Raw genomic sequence first — 24,088 nt, forward strand, 5'->3', positions numbered from 1 at the left:
AGGATTCTCAGTACCTTGAATACAGAGCCTGATTGGTTTGGCAGTGATGAGACTTTTGAACTTTCAAGGTCAACATATATTGCACAAAAGGTAAGTCTGCCATTCTGTGGGTAATATTTTCACCAAAGATAATCAATACAAATGCTTTTTTTTGCGCCGTTAAACAGCGAGTGTAAGCTTAACATTTGCACTTTAATAACTATTTCAAACATTTTGGACAAGTTGTACCTTATAAAGCACTCAGTATATCAGTTTGTTTGGGTGATATATCCATGTTAACATTTTACCCCTGCGAGTCAAAGTGCAAAATAAAGTAGAAATGTTCCAAAGACACACAAGATTTTTTCCAATTACTGAGAATTAGCAACAAGAAAAAAAGCTTCAAATCTACCGATAGATTTTGATTGGGAAAATGTTGTTCATGCCTAAGAAAGTAATATAGCTAAAAAGCAAGGTGCCTGCCAGTCTCATCTGATTTCAAATTAAAATTATGAACATGTATTGCTTAATGTATGCAAATCACTGATCCAGAAACTAAATTATTTCTGAGTAAATTTATCGATAATGTATATTCAGTATTTGAGTGAATGATACTGATCTAGTATCAACAAAAATCAGTTTTAATAAAGGACTTTTAAATTTGCATTCTGATATATACACACTTTTATATTTTTTTTTCTTATTTATGCAGTTTTGGAACCCAAACTCAAAAGTGCACGTCTCCAGTATTGTAAGCATGTACCAGCTTACCTAACTATCTTTACAATTTAATGAGAATGAATCGCAAGTCAAACATGAACATGTACCAAGTGACTATATAGAACGCATGTTTGAGAATATATGTAATCTGTTGTAGAAGCTGATATGCATCTCAGGAGTGAATCTTACCATTCATGAATCCAATTGCAACCAGACTCTTTTTATTCTAAATGATCTACACGTATATTCATTTTTTTACATTTATTAATTTTTTTGACTGAACATTTAATACAATGTTTGGCATGTATGATAAATACAGAAATAATACATTTTCAAAAAAACAAGATGGCTGCCTGTCATCCATCTCTGATCTGATTATGAAACTAACATGATGAATGTACCAAATTTGAAAACAAACTGTGTTGCTTAAATGCATTTTGTATAACTTCCTGATAAATTCGACAAATTTGCTAAAAAAGAAGATACACATCTTTTATAGAATTTACTGCATAATTTGATAGATTTTAGTTAAATACATGTAGCATATAAAACAAGGGAAACAATGGGTTTAAAAAATAAATAAGACTGAAAATTATTTGTTATGATTATTCAGTTTCAGGTTTCTTCTTACTCTTCTTGCTTTGTCTCTTCTTTTCTCTCTGAACTTCATTTTTAGAATTCTGTTCAGCATTCAAATCGTTTAAGTGACCATACTGAAAATACAACAACCATTTAAAATGTTAGTATTAAACACAAACTTGCTTCCTGGATAGGTGAGTTGTGGGTAATTTAACAGAAATGTTCTTCTGATTTCCGCCATGCTAAATTTGATACCTCTGTTCCACAGTCAGCTGGTGTACAATTGATAGTAAAATAAATGTGATTAATTTATCGATATTTAATACATGTATATTGATTTTTAAGAATCTAAAAAACCTGTTTCTCAACTTGTCTTTCTTATACATTGTATATGTAATTCTAAATAATTTTTTACTGTAATACTCATTTATGTATACATACTCAAAATTGTAAATATGAGTGACACACTATGTATTATACTGTATAATTTTAAATCGTAACTTTTATAGCAATTAAGACATAACTTTTTAGAGCAAACCAGATTATAGTGTATTTAATTGTCTCAACTTGTAAAGTTGTTAATAAATGAGCATTCTAAAATCAGGTATATTCACACAATATTTAAAAAGGCAGCTTGATACAGTAAATACTGGTAAATCAATTTAATATTTTTTTTTTCACGTTTAAATAAGATTTGACATTGAATTATTCAGCGTGGTGATAATATGTGGAGAGTAAATAATCAGCAAGGTTTAGCCCCTCCAAAAAATCTGCCACATTTGGCAATTTTTTGCAAATTTCTAGCCAAACACACAAATTCATTTAATTCACGAAAATTTTCTGCTTGGGCAGTGGTTCAACATTAGTCAACTTTAATAGGAAGCAGGATGAACTTGAGACCCAGATATATTTTTTAAACGTTTTTTTATTCAAATTAACTTTATTTTTTATTCAAACTGATTTAAAAAAAAATTTCACATACATGTACATGCTGTCTCCTGATATTTCTATTTATTGTGGGCCTTATATTTGCTTACAAATGATTTCTACTTTCAATTCTGCTTACACAAGATGATATTTACAGACAGAAATACACATTTATATTATTATACAAACCAATGCACTGCTTTTCCTCACTGCTAACTTAACATCATCTGCATTGATGGTTGTTCTTTTGGCATGTCTGAAATACAAGCAACATCGAAAGTTTGAAAGTGTAAGTTGACCAAGAAGAAAATGCAATTCTGATATGATATTAGGCAAATTTTTCATGCAGATGACGTAATCAAACCATAATTATGTTCTAACCAATAAGTTTTAAAGGTACAGGAAATATTCTGCAGAAATATCAGATGTTTTGCCTTATGATTCTGATCAAGCAACATTACATATAATTGTACATGCACACTTGAAACACTACAGGTACAAACATCCGCTGAAGAATATACTCATACGCATATTTTTTACCAATCAAACCACAACTGTCAAGTCAAATGCATTTATTATTATATACTGTGTACTGCCTATTATTGAAATGCTGCATTTTTTATTGGCCGATCAGTATCATACACAGTTTTTGTATTACAGGTATACGTATAACAGGACAGTGATGGAGGTCAATGCAAGAGCATATAAACAAGGATGTGTGTATGTGTGTGTGTGTGTGTGTGTTTGTGGTGTCAACGTTGTGACAACTTTTACGTAACTTTACGACGACAGACCCACCATGTGACAACTCTCACTATTTTCATAAATAATATAATTGTACCATACCTTCCCCCTTTACTACATCTAAGCTTGGCAAACATTTCTATGTTAAGTCACACTATATTCAACTATAATATTTAATTATGTGTGGATGTGTGTGTGTGTGTGTGTGTGTGTGTGTGTGTATGTGTGTTTGTGGTGTCAACGTTGTGACAACTTTTACGTAACTTTACGACGACAGACCCACCATGTGACAACTCTCACTATTTTCATAAATAATATAATTGTACCATACCTACCCCCTTTACTACATCTAAGCTTGGCAAACATTTCTATGTTAAGTCACACTATATTCAACTATAATATTTAATTATGTGTGGATGTGTGTGTGTGTGTGTGTGTGTGTGTGTGTGTGTATGTGTGTTTGTGGTGTCAACGTTGTGACAACTTTTACGTAACTTTACGACGACAGACCCACCATGTGACAACTCTCACTATTTTCATAAATAATATAATTGTACCATACCTACCCCCTTTACTACATCTAAGCTTGGCAAACATTTCTATGTTAAGTCACACTATATTCAACTATAATATTTAATTATGTGTGGATGTGTGTGTGTGTGTGTGTGTGTGTGTGTGTGTGTATGTGTGTTTGTGGTGTCAACGTTGTGACAACTTTTACGTAACTTTACGACGACAGACCCACCATGTGACAACTCTCACTATTTTCATAAATAATATAATTGTACCTTACCTACCCCCTTTACTACATCTAAGCTTGGCAAACATTTCTATGTTAAGTCACACTATATTCAACTATAATATTTAATTAAAATGCAATTCTTTGTTGAATTGCATTGTAGTTGAGTTTAAGGGACGACGTCAAAAGATTGATGTCAGATAAAAAACTTAATTCCTTTAGTTTTTTTCCAAACCCCCCTACCCCCCACTGAAACTTAATTGATAAATATTGGTCATGGCGTCAGACTACATTCACCATTAAATACAAATTTATAATCGACAGTAGTGTTGCATAGCAGTTGGTTGTTCCCCACCCCCAAACTAAAGGAAATAAGTTTTTTATCCGACATCGATCTGTTGACGTCGTCCCTAATTAAACTCCATATATAGAGTTGTGTTTTAATCCAAACTTAATGCAACTATATTAAAAGTTAATCCAATGTGTGTCGTGCGTGTGCGTGTGTGTGTGTGTGTGTATGTACACGATTCATCAACATTTAATGTTTCTCCACATTTGTATGAATAGTTTGAACAACATCATTAGAAATCCTGGTCATTTACCTATGTGTGTATGTTCACATTTGTCATGAACGTCTACACTAAACTGAATACAAGCATCCACAATGTGCTAACCACATTGCTGTGGAGCATACATGTTGTACTACAAACATAATATTTTACAGTGAAAGAAACAGGTTTCACATGAGTGCATAATTTAAAACATCATTCTTGATTTCTTATATGAACAAAATAAAGCAAAAAAGAAACTAGTTTTACGGTAATTCATTAAATACCAGATTCTAATATTGAAACACATTGTTATTGGCAATGGACCATTTCATTTGATGCCACCTTTATACTTGTTATCTAATAGTTTTATTTCTTTTTAAATACCTTCTCATTTATTCCTGTCTGAATGTTCAATAATTGTATACATTACCCCAGTATTGCAAATAATCTGAAGCAATGACATCATAAAATTCACTGGTGTTGATAATATAATAATAATTAATGTATATTAATATTCATATATTAACTTACTTTGCAAAAAGTTCCAAGTCTGTCGCTAATACACCTGGAAAAAAAAATGATATTGTGATTATGAGAATCATTCAATATGCTGTATTGCTTTTCTAAAGTATATACAAGCTGTTAGGCTCAGAACAAAAATATTCTTGTTTCTGCACTTCCTAGGCATCTGTTGAAAATATGTACACATCGTTTTGCAAAACAAATTATATTTGCAGTATAAACCCTGTGTATAGTCTTTGTTAATGGCAAAAAAACACAAGGTAGTTTATAAACACTGCATAGAAATGAATGTAATCATATCGATACTGGGAATACCTTTTGTTCACAGGAATGCATAAACTACCCAAATGGGAAAGCGAGAACAGAATCATAGCATGGCAAAAGAACTAATACAGGGTTGAGCTTGCACAAAGAAAATGTATCCAAATTTCAAGGTTTGCTTCCAACCATCTGGTTCATTGTGCCTCTCTCTGACTAACATGTGCAAAACTGGGTTAAAAATAGCTGTTCATATAAACCATTGAAATCAATGCAATGGCGGTAGAAATATACAACTTTAATCACATAAATCGAACAGATATCAATACTATTGTGATGATACCTGGTCTCTTAAAGGACAATAGTTGAAGCTGAAGTCATTAGAATTGCTGTTTTGTGATATCAGATGGCTGAAAGGGCAAACCGGAAATTAGGTACAGAAATGGCAGGATTACCGAGCAGGCTTTTTTTAAACTTTGATGAATTTTGACTTTTTTTTTAAATGAATAATCACGAATCAATCAATCAAATCAACCACATTTTAAGAATGTAAATGCAGGATGTGGATGATTATTTCACAAGGTGAGTTCTGAAATCAGTGAGGATATAAATCATTGAGTTTTTAAAGCATTATTTTTCTGATATGATTTACATTATTTACATAAACAATGGACTATTTTATTGTCTGTGTTTACACCAACCTTGCAATATTGGCAGAAAAATATGCAAATTAGGTAATTAATATGCATGAGGATTTTAACCAGAAACTGTCCCAGAGCATTGATGTACTAAGTTTCATTGAAAACAAGTGCTAGTTGAACTTCCAGCGTAGCAGACATACATGTACATACACACAGGAATTAATATAATGAATATGTCAATATCTTACCTGACTGTCTATATGTGGTTTCAGATATTGTTGCTATTAGTTGCCGAGAGAATGTTACATCATTTTTTTCTCCAAACTGCTCACAGATCTGACCCACTGTGTAATGTACAGCAGCTTTCAGCCTCTATAATAATAACCAACTATGTTATATGGTAGACTAACCAGCCACTTTCAAAACATTAGTAAATGTTGAAAACAATAATTTATTTAAAAAAACTTTTAAATAAACATTTCCTAACACTCAAAAATGCCTAGAAAGCACCCGACTCGAGGGTGATTTAAGATTTCTAAAATTCATCTAAACAATTTACAGTTAATGATGACCATTTGAAAATGAGTTCAAGATTTTTTTCACTAATTATTCTATGCACGCCAATTGTGATTTTTTTTTAACTACACCCACACCCCCTTTTCCGGATGACCCATTGTACAGGATCCCCGGGGATAGGATCTGAAATTGGTCACCGACTGGCAAGCCCTTTTCGATAAACCCCCTTTAACAATCGTTTATTATTAGTATTACATCGGCGGTTATTGAATTACTTGAATTGTTATAAACCTTCGTACTTGAGTTATCAAATTTCAAACGAGTAAACACACCTGATTGTAAGCAAGTTGTTCGTACTCATCATCATCATCTGACGCCATTTTGATTTTCCCGCTTAAATACCCAAAATGCATCTCGGTGCATTGAAAGTGTCGGGTCAAAAATCGACACAGTCTTGTCAAACCGTCCCAAAAAATGGGGGTTTTGACTTATAGCACGTCAAATAATTGTATAACAAACAGTCATATCATTTGAAATTGATTTTATCTGATTCTACAGACTTTCTCTATAGTAAAGAATTAACGAACACACCTCCATGACCCAGTGACCTTAAAGGGGTCATTCCCAACGAGACGAATTAAATGGTCGATGGTTTTTACCCACGTGGGCAATGAACTTGATTTAAGGTGATTTGCGTCTTATTTAGGATTATACGTTAACGCTGTCTGACATCTGGTACGCACAGTTTTTTGTTTTAATACAAATTATTAGTGATGCTATAATGTATGCGAAGAACAGCACTTGGTCAAAGTACGTCACAGTGTGCACGTAGTGATGATCAGTGTTATCATATTATTCATGTCACGGCGACGTTACAAGTACTCTGTATAAGAAGACATAAGATAACTATAATCGCTCATTAACCTCTTCAAATATGACTTTCCGTTTTTGGTATAAAATGCATGTAAATATTCTTTGCAAACTGAATATCCCCAGGTGTTTTTCTGTTAAAGTTATATGTTCCAGATGACTATACAGGTCTTGAAGATAGGGCATATATAATTAAAATGGGGGAGGGACACTGGAGGGATGGGGATCCTAAGAAACTTTTACTATATTTTCAGAAGAAATGTCTACATGTTCCCCATCATAATATTTGGAGCAACTTTTTTTGTAATTGAAACATATTTGGGATGAACATACAGTATAACATATAATAAAAATACTATTGTGAACTCTGTAAAACTTTACACTTGCTAGTAATGCATGCTTATATGCACACTCTTTAGAAGTCAGATGGTTGTTCTGAGCTTCCCATTGTACAACATAACCTATTAGCACATCTAAAAAAGTCAACTGATAGCTTACATGTCTATGTATAGTAATGTATTTTATGGGAAGAGTGGGGAGGATGGCCCATAAATATCTAGTCCAAATGTAACATTTCAAAAAGTAAATGTCAAATGTAATCCACTGCAATTGATCAAATGAAATTTTTTGCATTGGGGGTAATGTTATTTGCCAATTGTTCTTCATGAGTCTTTTTCTCTTCCTAAAACAGGTACTTTCCACATAATTTGAGGAATAATTAACATGTCTACAAAAAGTTTACAACGAAGTAATACGATACACCATCCTCATCAAAGTATGCCGTACCAACCTGTGGAAGACGTGCATTCACCATTGAAGCGGTTTGTAGAAGCCAAAAAACAGATCAACGATGTATTTCGACAGATTGTTTCCCATTTGGAGGAAAGCGTTAAATTTTTAGAGGGTAAGTATCGATTGTGCTTTCACGTTAAAAGTTTGTAATCAGTGTGCAGCAGAAAAACGTATTTTACAAGGTACAATCAGCTCTGTTTCTGATTGTCGCACACTAGTCCTGTTACTGGAAAACCTCTTATGTAACATTGTTGCATAGAACTGGAATGACTCTGGAACAATTGAAGGATTTGAGTACTAACACATATTCCAAAGTTGCGAAATTTGCCTCCAGCGTATTTAATTATTCTAAAGTCAAATTTTGTCAAATTTCACCAATTTTGTTTATATATTTTTTTTCATCAAAAATTGTATCCATTGAATAAAAAATTAACAGAAATTGTATAAATATTCATGAAATTGGAAACAATTATGGTGCTCATAGTGTTAAAAGCATTTTTAAGTTAGAGAACAAAATGTGCTTCCAACATATTTGAAATTTGAAAAAATCCTCACAGAATAAGACTTCTTGCTCTCTCAACAGAAATTTCCGAGTCTGTGGAAGTATCAGGTGACCATGCCACTGAAGTTCAAGCTCACAAAGTCAAAGTTGAGGGAATTGGGGAGGTGTTGGCCAGAGACCACATGAAAGTAGCCTTCTTTGGCAGGTATATAATTTTGTCATTTTGCGGTTATTTTCATGATACTTGTCAGTATTTTTCTTTTTTAGAAAAACTTGTTTATTTTAGCAAAGTTTATAAAATTTAGAATCATGTTATAGAAGATTAGATTACAAATTATCTAAAATATTCTTAATTTTTGATTACTGAACTGTTTTTATAATGTTAAATTCAATAAAATTTGATTAAGTCCTGTAGCCAATAGGAAATTATAAATATTGTTTAAAATTAAATTTAATTAAAATTCAAATACGGCAACTGGACAACACAATTTTGAAAGGATTAGTGATGGCATTAGTTTTAAGTCCAAACAAAAAATTGTGTGAGGATTCAACAGTGTAATGATGCAATGCTGTTGTTTGATTGCAGGACTAGTAGTGGTAAAAGTACAGTGATTAATGCCATGCTGAAAGATAAAGTATTACCTACTGGTATTGGTCACACTACAGATTGTTTTCTGAGCATTGAAGGCAGTGATACGTCTGAAGCTTATCTCATCATACCACAATCTAACGAACGAAGAAATGTCCGAGTAAGTAAATAAGTTGAACTCCGCTATGTTTATTCAAAAATTATATGTGTCTGTTTGAGTACATGTACCTTTGTTTGATTGTTTTACATTTTCAGGTTATCACCTGGTGTTTCTTCTTAACATGACAGCATTTAAACTCCCATCATTTTTACCAGAAATGTTGAATTTTAGGTCAAAAACAAATATATTTTGTGAATGAACAAAATTAACAACAGTGATAATCATAAGCTTTATGGACATGATGTTTTAAATACCATCTTTATCATCATCATTGAAAATATATGGTTACATAGGTACATCTCTGTTTTAAAACTGTATTTTCTTTATCTTACCAGAGTGTCTCCCAGTTAGCACATGCACTGAGTAATGAGAAATTAGCAGACCAGAGTAGTCTTATTCATGTCTTCTGGCCCAGTAGTAGGTGTGCACTGTTGAAAGACGACCTGGTATTGGTGGATAGGTAAGTCACATGATCTATTTATACTTGGCAGTGTGCCAACAACCATTGCCTTTTCACCACCATTGTTAGTATATGTTCAGGCACACATTTTCAAATTCCAAGCATACATCATACATTTTAGGATACATGTGTTATGATACATTTGTTTTATGATCCAAATCAAGATGGTAGAATGACAGCCATCTTTGTGCTCAGAATTCTTCAAAACCATTGATGGATTGATTTCGTTCAAACTTGAAATATTGAACCTTGATGCACATCATTTTGTTTTTCATATCTGATTCACAATGGCCGACTGGAGGTTGCATGTTTTAGTGAAAGCAGTTCCACAGTCAATTATCTGACATGCCTAGACTAATAATTTTCAAACTTTAAATATACATCATGTCACAGATGTGCACATTTATTTTTGTGATGATCAGATTCTGAAAGGCCAAATGTTTGTGTTTTTAGTTTTAATTTTTTTGTTGAAATTAAGCATTTTTCATTCGAACTTAGTAAATGTATTAGGCATTAGGGGACATTCATGTACATAATTCCATTATAGGAAAACATCTGGCTATAAAAAGATTAAATCCTACCACTTTATTAAAAAATAATATTCTGGTGAAATGGACTTCTGTAAGAATTCAATTAAAATGTCTGTGTATTTGTGTGCAGTCCTGGTGTTGATGTAACTGCTGACTTAGATAGTTGGATTGATGACCATTGTCTGGATGCTGATGTCTTTGTATTAGTTGCTAATGCTGAGTCCACTCTAATGAGAACTGTAAGTATAACACTGTAATTAATATCTACTGGAAGGACAAATTTTTTCAGCCTTGTAATGCTATGGGAAGTGCGCCCTCACATTGAGGCAATAATTTCCCGAATTACGTCTGGCCCTGCTTTCATCAATCAAAACAAAGCGCGTCATTCTAAATTACTTCATGTGTTTGAGGTCACGGCATGGTCACCTTGGTTGTACGGTTTACTCGCCCTCCCTTGCAAGTTTGGCCGCTTCTACCGTGGGCCGCAAAAGCCGTTCAGAAAGATTATTGAGACTCTCATTCTCAATGAGATGTTGGCCATTTACATCTAAAGTCTATCCTGCAATTTTTATAACCAGTTTTTATGATAGATTTACAGTGTAACTGCCATTCTTCGCAAGACTAATAGATCCACCCCACACACATTGATGTCTTGTAATCTACATTTTTTGTCACAGGTGTCACAAATTATACATGTATTACTGTTTAATTGATGTGTAGGGATAAATATGTATATTTTACGAACATTTTGTGAATTTCAAATAATCCCAATCATAACAAATGAACATGTTCAGTACAAAACTAAAGCTACAATAGTAAATCGAGAAAGTCATGGTGATTGCTTTTGTACTTGAAATCATGATTTACGCAATAGTGCACAGGTACAGTTACCAAGCAACAAGAGATCACAAAGTGCGTAGACAGAAATCTTATACAAACAAATACAAGTCTGTACTTCATTATTGATATCCAGTTTACATTCTGATAGAAAACATGCTCAACTTTTATTTAATAATTGCAATAATTGAACACTTGTGAATGATTTATTTCCAGGAAAAAAGTTTTTTCCACAAGGTAGCTGAGAAACTGTCTAAACCTAACATCTTTATTTTGAATAATCGCTGGGACGCTTCAGCTTCGGAACCAGACTCCATGGAAGATGTAAGTCTGATTTGTAATACAGTCTTATTTTTTCTGTCATACCATATAACCAGTATGGAAAAACATCTTGAAAGTGCTGGTCTTAAAAAAAAAATAGATATGACACTGGGTCATCTTGAAATACCTATAAACCGGTAATCATTTATATTATCGTATTTGTTCCGTCATAAGCACTTACACATCTGCCCTATCAGAAAATGTTAGCATTACTGTTTCTGGTCAGCATGTACACCACCAAATAATGTGTGGGCTGATTTATTTCCCCACTTATTTCACCACTGCCCAGCACCCTTTGTTGATTTAAACATGCAAAATTTGTGAGCCTTCAAATATTTTAGCAAAAAAATTAATAAATATTCGTCTCAGTACCCAGACTGTTTGACCAAAAATCTGGAAACTTTTTTAACAGCTATTTACATTATATTTTATGTCTATATGATGGTGAGAGGGGTATAAAACAAGATAATCAATAATTTAAGAACATCCATTTTCCAAGTTTCCAAGCAGAGCTTTTTCATATATGAGTGATTGTCCGCCGTCGTCCACATCTAATTTTTACTTTTTCGACTTCTTGTTGAAAATCGCAAGTCCGATTGCTTTGATATTTTACATATAGGTACTAAAGGAAGACCTCTCTTAGATTTGTTCATTTCATGATGATATTTTTAATTCTCTAATTTTGGAAATTTTGTAATTGATAATTTCAACTTATTTTTAAAAAACACAAGTCTGATTACTTTGATATTATACATACCGATAGGTACCTCAGGTGGACCTCTCTCAGATTTATTAATTTTGTGATGGTATCTTCAGTTCTCTAATTTTGATGAATACATGTATGTTTGTTATTTTTGGTAAAAAGTGATATTTTTGACTTCCTGATATTTTTGACTTCATTTTGTGATTTTTTCAATTATAAATTTACATATATCCAGTCAAGCTTGAACAAAACAGACAATGATTTTCTTTAAAGTTTTCCTCAGTTGTATTTCTTTCTTCTATACTGTCTATTGCTCAGCTTACCTTGGTGAGGTGAGTTAGATATTTTTGGAAGATTGGTGTCCAATTCAATGATGATGGGAAAAACCAAATGAAGATTGGATTTTTGATTAATGACTGACTTGTAAGAACAAATTGATGGGGCTTACATATCCATAAATGGGTGCCTTTAAATTAATTAATAGTCGTTAACAAATTTTGTTTAATAACTAAAACACTGTAGGTGAAGAAACAGCATCTAGAAAGAAGCATTGGTTTTCTGGTAGAAGAACTGAAAGTGATTACAAAGCAGCAAGCTGAGGACAGAGTATTCTTTGTATCAGCTAAGGAAGCACTGTGTTGTAGAATACAAAAAGTACAAGGAATGCCTGAAGCGGGTGAGTGGTAAACCTTGTCGTGTCGTCACAGTAAGCACTGTCCAAGCACAGACTTGTGTCATATGGCGCCTTACTAGCCGAGTTTGGCTAAAATAGCGCTCTGTCGCCTTTTTACACAGTACTTGATAACTTTTTTTCCTATTTAAGTTGCTTTTTAATCACGTACATGTATTTTAGTGGAATACTGTTTAGTAAGTGAAATATCAATGTCACAAATAATTAAATTTTTGAAATAACAGAAACTAACACATAATAACGATTCTCAAATTTGTGTTTGAAGTTAGAAAGTACCTGCGTAACTTCCAGTTTCAACTAGTCCCAAAATAGAACGCCCTTGAACACGATAAAATTGCGCGTAGAACGCCTTCCAAACCAGACACTAACAGCGTAAACTTATTGTAAATTCGTGCAATTTTGGGGCCAGTTTGCTCTTACAATAATTCTAAGTTTCATTTATCATTATTTAGTGAATAGGCCCCTGAAACGATTTGATATATCCGTAAAATACGTGCACCGACGATTGACTTACAAACATTCAAAATTTTGAACAAACTCCCGGCACTCCTTGCACAGTGTAGAAGACGCCGACCTGCAGCATCAATAGTGTAAACCTGTCAATAGGAATTTATAATACACCTATATATACTTAGCATTTATGATAATTGAATGGCTTAGACATTTGCTCAAATTGTTACAAAACATAATTTTTTTAATTGAGTCATAGGAAATCGCTGCTGAATTCTCAGTATCTGGTGTACAGTGTCGGTTTGATTTGACGATGATCACATGACATATATTGCCATGGTTGACACTTCATCTGCTGAAATGAAATTCTTCTTGTTTTGACCATAATAATTGCCTTTTTGTATATTGAAAATAGAAATGAGGCGCCAATATACTAGTATATGATTTTATGATTTCAAATTTATTCATCATCATCATCTCTGCCTTTCACGCCACTGCTGGCCGGCGGCCTCCACAACAGCTTCATTATGTTGTGGGGTTGAACTGTAATTCACCACGCTGGTTCAATGTGGGTTGGTGAGTTGCCTATTGCTCAATCACTTGGACAACAGGGCTATGAGGCAGGTAGTATGAGGTTACATTTTAAGTCAGTTCGACCTAACCTGACATCAAATTTATTAGAATTGTTAAATTACCTGTAAACATCTTTTAGTTACACCAGTCTGGTAAATAGAGAAATGTCTTTTTTGTTGGAGGTGGAGCATTGGCAGATGGATACCAGGCAAGATTATTTGATTTTGAGAATTTTGAAAGAAAATTTGAAGTAAGTTAGAAGTTTAATAACTATAAATAACGAATTATTGAGAGAAACAAATTTAACATTGTTGAAAATATTGCAATAAACATGGTCACAAACATTTCCCTTGTGAAAAAAAAAAAAAATCAGTTCAGAACCTACTTCTATCATGTGAATTTAATAACTGACTGTTTTTATTTGTTGAATCTTTATTTTATTGTTTTGGTATTTGGTATGATCAGGAAACTATTTCTGAAACTGCAGTGAAAACCAAATTTGAACAGCACAGCAAAGAAGGGATGCAGATAGTTGAACACCTCAGAAGTGTTATGGATGAAATACACCAAGCTGCCACAAAGAAAAGGTAAGTCATCTGAATATCTGAAAAAATTTAAGATTTTCACAAGTTTTGTTAGTCAAAGTTTAAAAAATCTCTAAAATTGTGTAGCACAGAATATTTACCAGGGGTTGTTTGTTTGTTGTTTGTTGTGAAACTGAAAGTGATCATATGATTAATCCAAATTTAAATAGCATTTACCACTCTCTTACAGTAGTTAAACACTTTCAATTTAAAAGTGGCTGGGACGAACTTGTCAAACGTGATAAATGTGAATAACATGATAAACATTTGTATACATGCATGTATAATTTACTGGGACAAAAAATAACACTGAACGAAAAAAATAAAAAGAAAAGATTTTCAAGATGGCAGATTATCGGTATGCATTTATTGGGCCTGTGGACACTGCACCTTATCACTCATATTCAAATATATAATTGTGTTGTTATTCTCAGATTGGATTGTATTGAACAACGTAAAGAGAAAAGTGATCAGTTGAATAACATGATGCATCAGCTGAAGATATTAACGGAGGAAAGCAAGGATAAAATCAAAGATTTGGCTGAGGATGTGGAGAGAAAGGTAAGATATAACCCTGAGTTATCTTGACATACCCATACAAAGACATGAAGAAGGTTGTGGAGAGAAAAGTGAGATATGACCATGAGTCATCTTGAAACACTGAAGGCCTATAAATTCTTTTACATTATCATATTTGCTCAGAAGCACTTTTTCACAAATGCTCAAATTTTTGTTGTACCTAAATTCACCCCAAACAACCATGATTGTCTTACATCATTGTAGATGAAGTTCAAACACTACAAAATGAGGAGATGTATACATGGTCAACATTTGCACACTTAAGCACATGTACCTGTGGATTCTAACTAGGGATACGTTCACCAGTACAACTCCTGAATAAACCTGCTTGGGGAGATGCCTTAGAGCCATACTGTATTTCTGTATTTTGCAGGTCTCCAGTGCATTAATTGATGAAATTCGTAGATTGTCGATACTTGTTGATGAATTTGATAAACCTTTCCATCCTGATGCATTGGTAGTCAAACATTACAAAGACGTAAGTAATAAAGCTTATATTTATTCTACTCTTAAATTGTTAATTTCTGCAGAGTATTTGAGAGCTTTTCCAAAAAAAGCCGATTCAAAGTGATAACATGTTAGATGTTGACTGATACTGAAATCATTATTGAATTATAGACTTCTTTTGTTTTTGGGTCATTGAAAAATAAAATAATTTTAACACAAATTAGAAACCTACAATAACATATTTTTAATGGTTTGCTGAAAGGTTCTGATCTCATGATCATAATCCGAATAATTAAAAAAAGGCGTGTTTTAATACACCCCAGAATGTTGAATTATGTACATGTGGAATTTTCATTGTATGCCAGATCCCTTTCACAGCTCAGCTCACACATCCTCAGCCAAATTCTCATCATACACTGTCCAGAAATATGAATATTTCACAGTGGTTATTTTTAGACAGAGTTACAATAACTTTCATAAAATTTAGTACCTCTGAAAGCCATCAAATTAGAAATTTAAATTTATAGTTATCGTCGTGAGTTTTGTGTGAACAAACATTGTATTTTATACTTGTTGTACAGTCTGGAATTTTACACAGTATTTCTAAAAAAAATAGAGGAAATTAACTGATTTGATGATTTGTAAAATTATAACAGGAATTACAGAACCATATTGAGGAAGGTATTGGACGTAATATCTCTGCAAGGTGCTCTAATGATTTAACATTGTCAGTATCAGTGGCAGGCAAAGAAATGAAAGGTAAAGATGTCAAAATTAATACTGTAGTTCACTTTTTGGGGTTGGAAACTGATGATAATTGGCTGATGATGATTTTGACATAAAAATGTAAAACCATGGAATTTTTTTCATTTACATATTAGCACAAATAACAAAAAAACAATTTTGAAAAGTGAAGGTAAAATATTCAACATAATTGTATATTTGGCAGAAAAAATATGATTCATCCATGAGTAAAACATGTTCCTTATTTTAAAAAAAATGTACATCATATTTGCATCAAATTCGAAGAGTTATCCTTGTTTACATTATATGCATGTACAATTTTGCATGTAGCTGAAATAAAATATTCTGGACGAACACTGAACGCTCTGATGTCATGTAGTCATTAATACTTGTTCTCTGTTCCGGCCATTATATCTCACTACATTATGACTACGATCAAGTAAAGATGCTTAATATTGAGGATATCATGAGGATACCACAAAGTATGCCTTCAAGACAGTACATGATTGCATCCACCTCCGCTATGAACGCTGTACTATTTTTGTTCCGATTTGTGTTATTCTCATCATAACCTTATAATATCCTACTATAAGTACTGTAAAATGAGTAAATTTCACTGGGTTTAAATTTCGCTGATTTACCATTTGAGACATATTCAGTGGAATTCACGGTTTTATTTATATAATGTGTTCTATGCTAAATTTTACATATTCAATGGGTTTTAATTTATTGCATTGTCCAGTCAGCGAAATTAAAACCCAATGAATAATTAACCCCTTTACAGTATTTAGCAGAAATATTGTCTTTGGTATGTTGTGTGCAGATAAATAAATGTATTAACTCATTTACATGTTATCCACAGAACGACTGAGTGCACTACTACCAGAAGAACACAAATCAGTGGATATCATTTTCCCACGCAGTGACTTTGACCTGAGTTATCGTCTTGATTGTCGTCATCTTTGTGGCGATTTTAAAGAAGACTTGGAGTTCAAATTCTCTCTTGGCTGGACGGCACTAGTGAATAGATTCTTGGGACCTAAAAATGCTAAACTAGCCTTAATGGGGTTAGATCACGTGGTAATTGACCTTTTTCACAGTCTTGCAGTGAATATTATGAACTGAAAAATTAGAAATACTGTTGCTTGTTTATTGAAGTCAAATGCAGATATTAGACTGGTTATGGTGATTGATCTTTCATAGACGAAAAGTTGTATCTGAATATGCTTTTGCCAAATGTAAAAAAAATTATTTTTATTTTTTATTTACAAATTCATGCCACTGTAATCAACTATATCTTTGGCTGCTTTACTTAAAATTAACGCACATGACAGAGATGGAGTGTGTCAAGAATTGTAACAAAAACTTCAAAACCAAATTATCATTATCCACATTTGGTTGAAAATAATTTTGTCAACAATGTTGAAGTTCCCATTGATTTTATTTTGTATATACTTTGAGTGTGCGCATATATTAAAAAAAATGTAATGGTGGCATTCTAAAATTCATGTAATGGTGGATTTTCTAGTTCTCTGGTTGCTAAGCTACCATGCCCCTATGTGAAAGCAGTTGATTGACAGTTCATTCATTTCTGGCCAAGAGGGATAGGCTGGTAATTTAATGTAGCAGCTTCAGAATATGTTTTTATTTTAGATTGTATAGGCATTCACATCAAGTTTACGAATTTTCATGACAATTTGAAAACTTGTGTTTTCATTCAAAAATGCACAATGAACATGGACAAAATGTAGTTTATCTTTTTGTTAGATGTCTCTGGGGTCAACATTCATGTACATGTCTATTAAACTTGTGGAAAACTGAGTAAAACATGCTCAAATACAACTGGTTTATAAAATCAACCACACACCCCTTTTCTGTCGCAGATGCTTGTGCAGTAATTTAAAACCTCCATTGCATTGCAAGTGAAATGAATGAAACCACCTCAGTGCTGACATCAGTTTGCACTTGCGATGTCATATTGGAGGTATGCCCTAATGTGTAAACTATAAATGTTCTTGTTATTGTAGATGCCCAAACCTGCATCTACTGTGCCATATTCATCTTCTCCAGAAGACATTATAGAAGCCAGAAATCAAGATGATTTAGCTGTCTCTGTAATGACTGGATTGGCTGCACTCACATCACAGACATCCATGGGGTTGATCGTTATTGCTGGAATTGTAAGTTAATACCCCCCTGCCTAGTCTATCATGCATGCAGTAAGTGTCAATTTCACATGTGAAGGGAATGAAAGTTACTTACCGGTATAATTGTTTTAATTACTGTATCAAAATTGTGTCTAGTATATTTAATTTATTTAATGTAGGTACTTGCATTTTAGTTGCATAAGATATATGAATAATAATCAGTTATTCATGCTTACAAAGCAAGACAAATAGCATGTGTGCATTGGCCTAAAAAATGAGATGTTCAAGATTGTTATGAAATGAATTATTTCCCCGGTATTTCAGCAGAAATCGGCAAAAAAAATCTGGAACAGCCTCTTTTCAACTATCATGTGCATCTGACCAGAAGTAGATAAAATATTTTAAACATCTCTCGGGGAAACATGATCATACCTTCAACATTTGTTTTAACTTGTCTTTGTTTCTCACTCATTCTTGTTGTCCATTACGATGTCATTACCTCTTCCACACATATATAACATACCGGTACTTACCATACACTGTATCATGTTTTTTTTTTTTAGGTTTGGAAGGCAGTGGGATGGCGTCTGCTAGCTGTTGGGTGTGGACTGTATGGTGCTGTGTATTTCTACGAAAGACTAACTTGGACCAACAAAGCTAAACAAAGAAAATTCAAAAAACAGTTTGTGGAATATGCCACCGAAAGGCTGCAGTTGGTTGTCAATTTTACAAGTTCTAATTGTAGTCACCAAGTACAACAGTAAGTCTTATTGGTAGTTATATATATACCAGGAGGTGAAGGGTGAAAGCCAAGGGATACACACAAAAACAATTTTGTTCATTGATGGTACCTCCTATAGTTAGGTTCTCACTTGCACCTGTTTAAACATTGATGTGTGCTGTAAATTGGGCAAGTTTTTGGTAACCTTATATTGTATGTGATTTGCTTAGTTGTTGTGGTAGAAATATAAGTACTAGTCCAAGAAATTCAGATTACATGAAAAAAATGACAAAATAATCACAATAAAATTAATTCCTAATTTATAGTTTTTTAAAGGCAGTAACTAATTTGTTAATAAGTTTATTGAATAAATTATTTGAACAGTAATTAGCAGATTTTCCAATATCTCATTTGAAATACATTTCTTCTGGTAAGGTTTATGTATGTTTTTTGTTTCATTACAGAGAGTTGTCATCCGGTTTTGCACAGTTATGTCATCAAATCGATATTGCTAAAGATGATCTGAAACAACAAATACAGTGTCTAGATAACGAAGTGGGAAGACAAGAAAGAATTCAGAATGATGCCAAATTGTTAAGGTAGGTACCACCAGTAGTTGTGTCCCACAGTAAATATTTGCAAAATGACATTACTTTAAAAACATTTCATTTTAACTGCAAGAAGTTTTTGCAAATTTTATTCTACACATAACCTGCTGATAGCTATCATATCCGAAATGAATGTTGATGTCTTAATGATGTTTGTCTCACAAAAAATGGCAGTTTACACTATAATAAAATAAACGTAAATCCTTTCCAGATTGTTACAACATTTTGATTAATACCTGTTATCAATATTAAATTATATCCATTTGTCTAAAATTAATAAAAGAGATTATGAAATATTTTGACAGGAAAATTTGTGCTGTTGGATAAATTTCACTTATTCAAGTTCTACTAACTGACCAGTCAATTTTTTGCACCTCGAATTTGGCAACAAACATATTACTAGTAATACTTTTCTGAACACAAGGGTGGCATCCCATTCCATTTACGAGCTGCACTGGCTTTTCAACTTCTCGTTCTCTATTTTTAAAAATCGATTATTTACTAGTATGTATTTTTTCATATTCGCTAGGTTTTAAATTCCTGAGTTTTACAATGAAACAATGAGTGCTATGTTATTTTACATATTCACATTGGTTTAAATTTTGTAGATTTTATTCATTAGTAAAAATGGTGAAATTAAAACCAAATGAATAATTAAAATAAATAGTAATTGTATAATATAAAGCAAGCTTAAAAAAAATGTACTCCAGGTGTATCAGTAACAAGACATCACAATTATGTCTTCTTGTTCCATGTCTTCTAGTAGGCCTAAATCTAAACCTAAACCAAAACCAGTTTCTAATAACATCATTTCAATATTATTCAACAGAAACAAAGCTGGTTGGTTGGAAAATGAACTGAACTCATTCATCAACCAATATCTTGAGTGTTCACCATAGAGACCTGCTGTACTGTTAAACAGAGCTTCCTAACTGTGTCTTGTACAGCAACATGGCTCCCTAACTGCCTAACTGACTCCTCACTTCGTGGATGTTGAGGTATTGACAAATAATATACTAAGTAGGATAATATGCAGCTACACAATTACTAATGAAAGGTTTAGTATCAATGAAATACCAGTTACTATATTAATTACATTAATTATTACAATACAAAACATTTAAAGCATGCCTGTATAGTTTGGAGTATTCAACTGTGTATCCCCTTTCAACATCTGTATCCGAGTAAAAAATATACAACAGCAAATCCATAACTTTTCCAATTTTACCTGTCTGTATGAATATGAAATTATTATGATATTGGTTATAGACATGCACTTTCACAACTATCAGGCTGATACAAAGAACTGTGAGCTGTAGCTATGAAACATTTGAGTTTATTTTTGTTTTGGTACTATTAAAACATTAATACGTTGTGTCATTGATATGTGTGAATCTGAATGATGGGAATCTGTTCATTTTATTCATGATTTTCGTCATAATTATTTCATAATTAAGCACATTCATACCACAAAATGTGTTTTTTTTATATTCTCTGAATATTAATAAACCTAATCATATAATTTCAAAGTGCAAATTCCAGGTTGAACCATTTTTTTTTAAAATTTGGATTTAAAAGTTTAAATTTGTGAATTTTGATAAACATTGTTGCTATGTATTATAGCTACACATCTTGCCAAAAATTACTTTGCTACTGGCATAAATATAGAAGTGTGTGCGTGTTTATCCATACTGTGATTTAAAAATGCAACTATAATAAATTGGAGTAGACTGCTATCATTAATAGTTTGTTTATTAATGATTAAAGATGTAATATGAATGGAATTTTGATTACTGGTGTTTGGTATTGCATGTTGATGAATAAATTGGATTATCATGAGCAAAAAATGTTGTAATTGTAATAAATGCATTTTTTCGATAAAACAATGACATTTTCTAATAGAATTGAATTGATTGTTTTGATACATACAATAACGATCACTGCATGTGCATATTAATCGTTTTCATTTTCGTCCAACAAAAACTATAAAGGTGTGCTGCAAATTATAATCTACTTTGTTTCTCAACATGCTGTATCATTCACCCCAAAAAATACATGTTTTTGTATTTATTTTTCAATAATAATAATTTCTGCCATCAAATTAACTTAGTTTATGTCTCATGAATAATTGATTAAGTTTATTTTTGCGATTAATTAGTTCTAATGAAATTAACAAATTAACTGCCATTTTGAAGTCACCTTATTCAGTATCCCTTTAGTTATCTAATTTTTGAATAGAAGACATTTAATATTTTTTTTTTTGAATTGCAGTGTAGTTCAATGACAAATCATTTAATACACTTGTATATATGCAGGAATGTGATGCTTAAAGATCGCAATGTACATATATAGTAAGCTTGCCTATTCGTTTGTTAACTCATGTTTTTTCCTGTATACTGCTTTAAAACAATGTATATATCAGGTATCAATTTGTGGTTGCTATGAGTTGCCATGGTTGTGAGATTTTGTAGCATCAGCAATCCATTTGAAATCTGAACTAGCAACATTGAGGAATCCTGACACATGTTGGTGGTGTAATTGTAATAATATTGATAGTTATTATACATATTTGAATCATGATGGAATGTATTATTTTTGATTCCTGCTTAAGATGCATCACTTTTTTCCTGAATTAATTATGAAATTTGCTTATTTGTAATTTTTCATTTGAGCTTTCTCATTCAGATGTTTTATTTTTTAATACTATGCTCTCTCAGCTAAATTTGCATATAGAAATGTACATGTTGACAGTTACAATGAATTGCGAATCTTCAAATCCCTTTTGGCTTCCTGATATTAAAACTTGTCTTTGTATTATGGCATATTATTTTAATTTGGTAGTTGTGTAAATAACATATTTTTTTTTACTTCAGTCCAACCAAATTGCTTTAAAGTAATTAGCATCTAGATAGATCATCTGACTTTGTGCTTGATTATTCGACCAAAAAATCAGATACAAGAATATAATCCAGTTTCAGCACTGAGTGCACTGCCTCAAAATGTCATGTGAATAAAGACTGCATCTCTCAACCATTAAGTGGCAAAAATGGTCAGTTCACTATGTGTGTATCATTATATCATGTTATATTTTAAGAACAGTGCCCTCAGTGTTGAATTTCAAGTAAAAGGTTTTTATATAACGTATTGTAACAATATATAAACAAATCAATGGAGTGTCATGCAAAATATTCATATGCTAGTATTGTACTTAGCATTTACAAGTTTAGCAAGTAACCAGAAATGGATTGTATTTTGTTTTTGCAATGACGTAATAAAATCATTGTGCTATGTAAGAAGTCAAGTGCATGCGATTATTTCCCGGGTTAATAAATCTTTAAATAAGCACTTCTTGTGTGTCCATGTTAAATAACATACTTGAGAAAGATAGTACAACTATTGTAACCTTGCTTCTGAAAATAATACGACGTGTTATCCAGTAGCTACAACTAATTTATTTGTATTTGTAAGAATCGTTGAATGAAAACAATTAATTGGTTTTCAGTATTTTGACTATTTGCAAACTGGAATGAACTCCTATTATAAAACCATATTGATTTTAAAATGTGGCCACTTTAAAATTGTTATAACCTACTTGAATTTTTAATATTGTTAAATTCCTAATATTAATTACTGACATAATACTTTGTTACATCATTCACAAATACTATTCAGCAGTGATGGTTACTGTAATGCTGTGAAGAAATTCTGTTTATTCACAAATGTAGATCCAATTGTTTTGGCATGAGGTAGTTTAAATAATGATTTATTGCAGAAGTATCCGATAAGTACAATAGAGAAACAATTGCAATACTAATTCAGGTAAAAAAAATTACAATTCTAAAGTTATATGTAATGTATATTGGAACCATATACTTTTTCGATTTAACCAATGCATTGACATAACGGTGGTTTGAAACATTGAACATTCTTACTGTGGTATCTCAGATTTTAAAATAAGTATTAATGTATGTCTGTTGCCATTTATGTCGAAAAAATAAGGTTATTTGACAAATAAGGTTAGTCAATACTAGTGTACAAGATCGAAATAAAATATATTGTTACATAGTATATATACAAATATAATAAAACGTACATTCATAAACAGATAAGGGTATCCAACTTTTGATGAACATCATCGCCAATTGATTGTAAGGAATTCATATTTTCCGATCATTAGTCTAGTTTAACAAGACTTCATTGACAAGACAAAGAAGTGACCGAGGAAGTGCCATTATTCGGTACACACTGTACAAATACATGTGTACAAAATAATATATTTGATATTGCCAGAATGGCTTTCAAATCCATGGTTTTCGATTCAGTATTCAGAATCATTCATTATGCAAGCCACTTGTGTGCGAAATACAACAATGAGTCTCAACAGTGCAACACTCTTTAAAAAAAAAAATTCAAATGGTTTGAAAGAAAGTGACAATGCATGCAATTAAAGACACCAGTGTATAGTAAGTATGCTTACCATGAAGCATGTCGTTTGTGAGAAAGATTCACCGAATGTTTGGCTTCAGTTGTGGTAATGCAAATGATTCAACCCATCACTAGGTTTATATAAATTTAATAATCTTTATCAACACGGCCTATATCGT

The 24,088-nt window shown here is 32.3% G+C and overlaps 2 protein-coding genes across 3 annotated transcripts; one reads left to right on the forward strand and one right to left on the reverse strand.

Moving 5' to 3' along the window:
* Window positions 1-843: 843 nt before the first annotated feature.
* On the reverse strand, window positions 844-6,722 carry LOC102809384 (centromere protein S-like). The gene is made up of 5 exons (XM_006819927.3): window positions 6,509-6,722; window positions 5,909-6,032; window positions 4,771-4,804; window positions 2,395-2,461; window positions 844-1,412 (listed from the first exon to the last, which is right to left on the reverse strand). The coding sequence occupies exons 1-5, from the start codon at window positions 6,587-6,589 to the stop codon at window positions 1,305-1,307; spliced, it is 414 nt and encodes a 137-aa protein (XP_006819990.3). The 5' UTR covers window positions 6,590-6,722; the 3' UTR covers window positions 844-1,304.
* A 74-nt stretch (window positions 6,723-6,796) lies between these two features.
* Window positions 6,797-22,780, forward strand: LOC102800824 (mitofusin-2-like). Of its 2 annotated transcripts, none has more exons than XM_085491258.1 (18): window positions 6,797-6,862; window positions 7,738-7,950; window positions 8,422-8,545; window positions 8,927-9,089; window positions 9,425-9,549; window positions 10,210-10,318; window positions 11,133-11,240; window positions 12,463-12,616; window positions 13,837-13,904; window positions 14,120-14,241; window positions 14,673-14,799; window positions 15,191-15,295; window positions 15,921-16,023; window positions 16,871-17,088; window positions 18,036-18,188; window positions 18,719-18,915; window positions 19,341-19,475; window positions 20,314-22,780. In XM_085491258.1, exons 2-18 carry the CDS (start codon window positions 7,770-7,772, stop codon window positions 20,381-20,383), a joined length of 2,262 nt encoding a protein of 753 aa, XP_085347384.1. In that variant the 5' UTR covers window positions 6,797-6,862; window positions 7,738-7,769; the 3' UTR covers window positions 20,384-22,780. The 2 variants fall into 2 exon arrangements, with proteins under 2 accessions (XP_085347384.1, XP_085347383.1); XM_085491257.1 differs by having other exon boundaries at window positions 6,803-6,911.
* Window positions 22,781-24,088: the final 1,308 nt, after the last annotated feature.

This window comes from Saccoglossus kowalevskii, chromosome 16, assembly GCF_978046115.1.
Source record: "Saccoglossus kowalevskii chromosome 16, keSacKowa6.1, whole genome shotgun sequence".
NCBI classification, from domain to species: domain Eukaryota; kingdom Metazoa; phylum Hemichordata; class Enteropneusta; family Harrimaniidae; genus Saccoglossus; species Saccoglossus kowalevskii.

What these genes read in the sequence shown, in the direction of transcription:
- LOC102809384 (XM_006819927.3), bottom strand. Translation starts at nt 6,589, where the DNA reads ATGCATTTTGGGTATTTAAGCGGGAAAATCAAAATGGCGTCAGATGAT. An exon ending in GACTTGGAACTTTTTGCAAA is followed by an intron (nt 2,462 to 4,770) that starts GTAAGTTAATAT and finishes CTTGTATTTCAG; the next exon opens with ACATGCCAAAAGAACAACCA. An exon ending in TGAGGAAAAGCAGTGCATTG is followed by an intron (nt 1,413 to 2,394) that starts GTTTGTATAATA and finishes TTGTATTTTCAG; the next exon opens with TATGGTCACTTAAACGATTT.
- LOC102800824 (XM_085491258.1), top strand. Translation starts at nt 7,770, where the DNA reads ATGTCTACAAAAAGTTTACAACGAAGTAATACGATACACCATCCTCAT. An exon ending in ACAAGGAATGCCTGAAGCGG is followed by an intron (nt 12,617 to 13,836) that starts GTGAGTGGTAAA and finishes TTTTTGTTGGAG; the next exon opens with GTGGAGCATTGGCAGATGGA. An exon ending in CTGAGGATGTGGAGAGAAAG is followed by an intron (nt 14,800 to 15,190) that starts GTAAGATATAAC and finishes TGTATTTTGCAG; the next exon opens with GTCTCCAGTGCATTAATTGA.